Below are 5,430 nucleotides of genomic sequence, written 5' to 3'. Positions count from 1 at the left end.
CCTAATGGCCCTTCAAGACTGCTGAATTAGTGTTCAATAATACTGACAACAAGGAAATACGAAAAATCTGGTTACTACATCAACTAAAACACAGAAGAAGAAACAAAAACTGAAACAACGGGCAATATAAATCTAACAATTCTGCCCTATAGCTCTACTGTAACCACTCGAATTCTTCAAGGCTCCCTTTTCGCCAAAAATTCTGGGACCTCCTCCCATGATACAAAACCAGATCACTGCCAAGGCCACGCATAGCTGCGACTACCATTTATCGCAAACCTCGAACTTTTTTTTTTTTTTTTTAAGGGATAATGGGTGAGAGGAGGTGCTTGTTTTTATAGTTTGGGAGGGCGGGGGGTATTCAGGTATCAGGGAGAGAGTAGTGGAGGGAAGGGTAGGGCATGATGCCCACATCCTGAGAAGTTACGAGGATACGACGGTCAGCAAGGGGTGCATCAGTAAGGAATCGTCTTCCTACCAGAACACACTCGGGTACTTCCTAGGGTCAGAGTGATATCAAGATGAAGTTGCTGGTAAGTTTACGTGTGATTGACTAAGAAGGTATGTTAACAGGTGGTAACGGCTAAGAAGGCAAGTGTACTGACGATACTGACTAAGAAGTTGAGTTTAAAGGTGATATTGACTTAGACGGTAAGTTTGCAGGTGACACTGATTAAAAAATTAAGTTTACAGGTGATACTGACTTAGAAGGTAAGCTTATAGGTGGGATTCACCAAGAAAGTAAGTTTACAGGTGACACTGATTAAATGAGAAAGCTTACACGTGACACTGACTAATAAAGTAAGAAAGTAAGTTAACAGGAAATATTGACTAAGAAAGGAAGTTTACACGTGACACTGACTAAGAAATAAGTTTATAGGTAATATTGACTAGGAAAGGAAGTTTCCAGGTGGTAATGACTAAAAAGGTAAATTTACAGGTGATATTGTCCAAGAAATTAAGCTGACAGGTAATACTGACTATGAAAGTGCGCTTATCAGGAGACAAACATAAAACGCAAGTTTAAAGTATGTTTAATGTGTTGCCAATTGCTATCATCCATGATATAACACCAAGCTCTCGGTTTTACACAAATATACTTAATAAAATGAAGAGTTATACCTACCTACACTACACAAACACACACACACATACATATGTATAGTGTGTATAGGATTATGGAATATAGACTTTAGGCCAAAGGCCAAGAGCTGGGACCTATGAGGTTATTCAGCGTTGGAAAGGAAACTGAGAGCAGAAAGGTTTGAAAGGTGTAACACGAGGAAAATCTCGCACCTGCGCAGTGAAACAACTGTTAGGAAAGGGTAGATAGCAAGATGGAAGCAAGAGAAAATGAAAGGAGGTACAGTAAAAGGAATGAAAAGGGTTGCAGCTAGGGGACGAAGGGACGCTGCGAAGAGCCTTAAGCAATGGTTACAGTGCACCGCACGAGGTGCACTAACGGCATTAACCCCCTACAGGGATGTGTGTGTATATGTGTGTGTATATATATATCTATATATCTATCTATATACATATATATATATATATATATATATATATATATATATATATATATATATTATATATAAATATATATATATATATATTATATATAATATATATAATATATAATATATAATATATATATATATATATATATATATATATATATATATATATATATATATATATATATATATATATATATATATAAAGAAAACATTGAAAAAATCTTGAAATTCTGTTATCTTCATCTGAACATAATGATTAGTCACACGCTAAGAATCTAGTGATTTAATGTGCCATGCTTCACTTGAATAAGTTATTTTCGTTATCTGGTATAAAGGTATCTTTAAATGGAAAGAACTAGTCGGCTAATGTCAGTTACAGTCAATGAATAGACGAAAGATAAGATGAACGATTTAACAACAAATATCTTTCACTCTGAAATAACCAGTGACAAATCTAAGTCCATCGCTAAAATTTTCCGCAGCTAATCAATAACAGTTATTCTGAGTTCACAGTAAGGGTTTATTAAATAAATGACAGTTCTAAATGAATCAATAACAATCTTCCTGAATTAATCAATACCGATTATACCTAATGAATCAATGACAATTACTTTCGGGAAATACAGATCGATTATTATTCTCTTACTTTTTTATGGACATTCTGTTCCATAAAAAAATAAGTTCGTAACGCCTTTTCTTGTTCCACAAAAACGTACGCTTGCCTCGAAATGTATCTGCTGCAACTGTACAAAAATATGTTCACGACGTTTTTAGTGTTTGATGTTTTGGGACCACTTCACTTCAGTTACACATTATCATTATCGCCTCCAAAACCGCGTAACGCAAGGAAGGACCTCTGTGAAGTTACACCACTTGCCTTTCCTGTGTATTATCTTCCACAAATCTCTACTCATCCCTAGTCTCCCTTCTCATAATTCTTATCGAGGTAGGTCCCGGTCTTCCAAGTCGTCTGGTGCCCACAGGAACCCTGCTGACACTATTACGTAGTATTCCCCCGGAGGTTGTGCGAAGGACATGCCCAAGCCATCTCCAGCTCGCTTTCAGCATTATCTTATCTACATAAGGAACGCCAGTAGTTTCTCTTGTGGAATCATCTCTAACTCCCTCTTCCATCTGCGTCATAGTGTTCTTTTGAAAATTTTATTCTCGAATCAACAAAATCTATTAGATATAGTTTCATTGGCATACCATAGTTCACGTCCGTCTATCAATATACAGTGCGTTCATATTTTTACTTATGTAAAAATCTTCTTTCCTTACGCAATTTCAATCTTTTTGAATTCCAAATTTTATTCAGCTGCCCAGCGTTTGATTTGTCATTTTCAAGTCTCTCACTCATCCCAACTCTAGAGAACTGCATTCACCCTTCCTCCAGCTACTGTTGATTCATCCCTTGTGCGTACGCTGTCCTCATTACTTGTGTTTTTTCATTATAAAATCTAAGAGAAGGGCAAAAAGCAGAGATGAAATAACATTCCTCGTACACCTCACTATTCACTGAATAAATTAACATAACAAAGCTTTATGTCTAACTGGGTACACTAGACTCTCTCTCTCTCTCTCTCTCTCTCTCTCTCTCTATAAAGATCATTGAGAGAGAGAGAGAGAGAGAGAGAGAGAGAGAGAGAGAGAGAGAGAGAGAGAGAAACTCAAAGGCAGTTTGAAAGCTATCTAAGACAACAATTATGAAATATAAACTAAACTTTCCAGATTTTACTACCTTGGCCACTGAAGTCGGCTGTGTTCAACCGTGTCTGGTTGCCAGTTTGTGCCTGTCCACAAGATTCTAATAAGGTTATTGATGGGTTTCATTTTTTTTTCAAGAGCGGACAGTGGGCTCAGAAAAAGCCAATTAGTTTCCGTGATGGGTCCAGGTCCGAATCCATGATTTGCTTTTTTTCATTTCAACTCTCCCAAACTTAAGAATTTTAATCCACCACTGCCGGAACGTTGCAAACATCATTATAAACACTAACGAGGTCTTATTATGGTTATGTAGTCTCCCAACCTGTAAGATTTTATGGGGATCCGGAAAACGAGCCGAATCTGGTACAAAAATAAATATTTTACGTGTTATCAGAAGCTGGCAAAGACGGAGGTAAGCACTCTCAAGTGCTTTTGTGTTACTACTAATGCCACTAATTTCTAGAACCTTTCATAAAAATCTCGTTATTATTAAGTAGAACATTTGATAAAAATCTCGTTATTATTAAGTAGGAAATTTTATAACAATATCGTTATTATTAAGTTATGACATATGTTACAAGTCAAACCACAATAAAAAAAAGCCACAGACTCCTACTGAACCAATCTGATTTTATATTTAAATTTTATTCATATTTCTTTTATATTCAAATACGTACCACTAACGTTGAAATGTCGAGATCTGATGGTGCCAATTTAAATTATGACTAAGTAACACTAAGCAGCCAGGAATTACTGCTCACATTTCAATTCCCTTCTCACAGGTGATATTGCTCCTTGTGGGCGTGGTGGCTCTTGGAGTGAACTCAGACCCACAGAACTTCCGTGGCTCCAACTCCGACCGTAACAGATTCGGTAGCGGCGGCGGCGGCCGCTTCGGTAGCAGTTACGGCAACAGCAGGGGCTCTTTTGGAAGAGGCAGCTCATCCGGTTTCGGATCCGGGAGAGGGTTTGGAGGCTCCTCCAACTTCGGAGGAGGATTTTCAGGCAACCGAGGAAATTACTTTGGCAACAACTTCCTGTCTGAAGGACGCACCAGAGGAAGTACGTGGAGCAGACCTTACCAGGGACGAACTCAAGGATACTACGACATGTTCGGCTCGGGCTCGAACTATAGGACCTCCGGGTTCGGCGACGTGCCTTCATGGATGTGGTTGCGATGGGCCGATGATTCTCTGGAGTTGTTTGATGACCGAAGGAAGCGAAATGTAGAGGCTGCTGCAAGCGACAATACAGCTGCGGAGGTCTTCTAAAAAGTTGAGGCTCCTGAAATTCACTACGAAGCGCCTACAGGTATTAAGGCAGGCGTTATAACCTTAGGTGACAACAATTGCACTACTTTACAGGGTCAACACAGTCTCTTTTATTCCACTCTAGGTTCCAGGTCACTCGAGAATATTCGAGAAAAAAAGTCTTCATGAATTCTAATGGAAAAGCGATTAATAATATTGCAATGCACATTATACATTATGTTATCAAAATTTCTCATCAATAAACACTTTTCCATACACATACACACGTACACACACGGACGCACACATTTAAGCCAATTTATCTAAACGGGAATGAAGTGCTAAGAAGCGGCTTGATGCTAATACTATACACCCATGCCTCAGATATTATGGCCTCATTTTGCTGTTCAAACACACATGTCTACAGAAAAATTTCTCCGAGATTTCTCAACGCATATCTTTCAGTATGTAAACGCATATTAAACTTAGAGTATTTGAAGTGTTTCATTTATCCATTTTTCATCTCTGCACAAATGACTTCTATTGGACAAGATTGAATCTTACATGCCTACCTGTCAGATTCTCTGAAACCCAAAAGCATGTAAAAAATATCGTAATTTCATGTTTTAAGCATCATTTTGTGTGTGTATATATATATATATATATATATATATATATATATATATATATATATATATATATATATATATATAATATATATATATCTGTATATATTCGTTAGAGGCAATTATTGAAGTGGCGTCAATAGATCTTTTGCAGGATATTTAATTTTTCAACGTTTTTTTAGATTATCAGAGTTCAGTTTCTGGTGGAAAATACGCAACTTCTTTCTTCCAATTATTGCCTTTACCCCGACAGCTCTTTCGCTACTCTATGGCATTTTCAAGTGACTACTGAATTACAAATGTCGTTGTTGTTGTTGTTTTAGATTAAAATGG

The 5,430-nt window shown here is 37.3% G+C and overlaps 1 protein-coding gene across 1 annotated transcript; it reads left to right on the top strand.

The window, feature by feature from the left end:
- The first annotated feature begins 419 nt into the window (after positions 1 to 419).
- On the top strand, positions 420 to 4,966 carry LOC136856477 (heterogeneous nuclear ribonucleoprotein A2 homolog 1-like). The gene is made up of 2 exons (XM_067134341.1): positions 420 to 533; positions 4,004 to 4,966. The coding sequence occupies exons 1-2, from the start codon at positions 522 to 524 to the stop codon at positions 4,490 to 4,492; spliced, it is 501 nt and encodes a 166-aa protein (XP_066990442.1). The 5' UTR covers positions 420 to 521; the 3' UTR covers positions 4,493 to 4,966.
- The last annotated feature ends 464 nt before the right edge of the window (positions 4,967 to 5,430 follow it).

The sequence above is a fragment of the Macrobrachium rosenbergii genome, chromosome 36 (genome assembly GCF_040412425.1).
Source record: "Macrobrachium rosenbergii isolate ZJJX-2024 chromosome 36, ASM4041242v1, whole genome shotgun sequence".
Taxonomy (NCBI): Eukaryota; Metazoa; Arthropoda; class Malacostraca; order Decapoda; family Palaemonidae; genus Macrobrachium; species Macrobrachium rosenbergii.
Note: the sequence above shows the minus strand (reverse complement) of the source record. Positions and strands in the feature narration are given on the sequence as shown.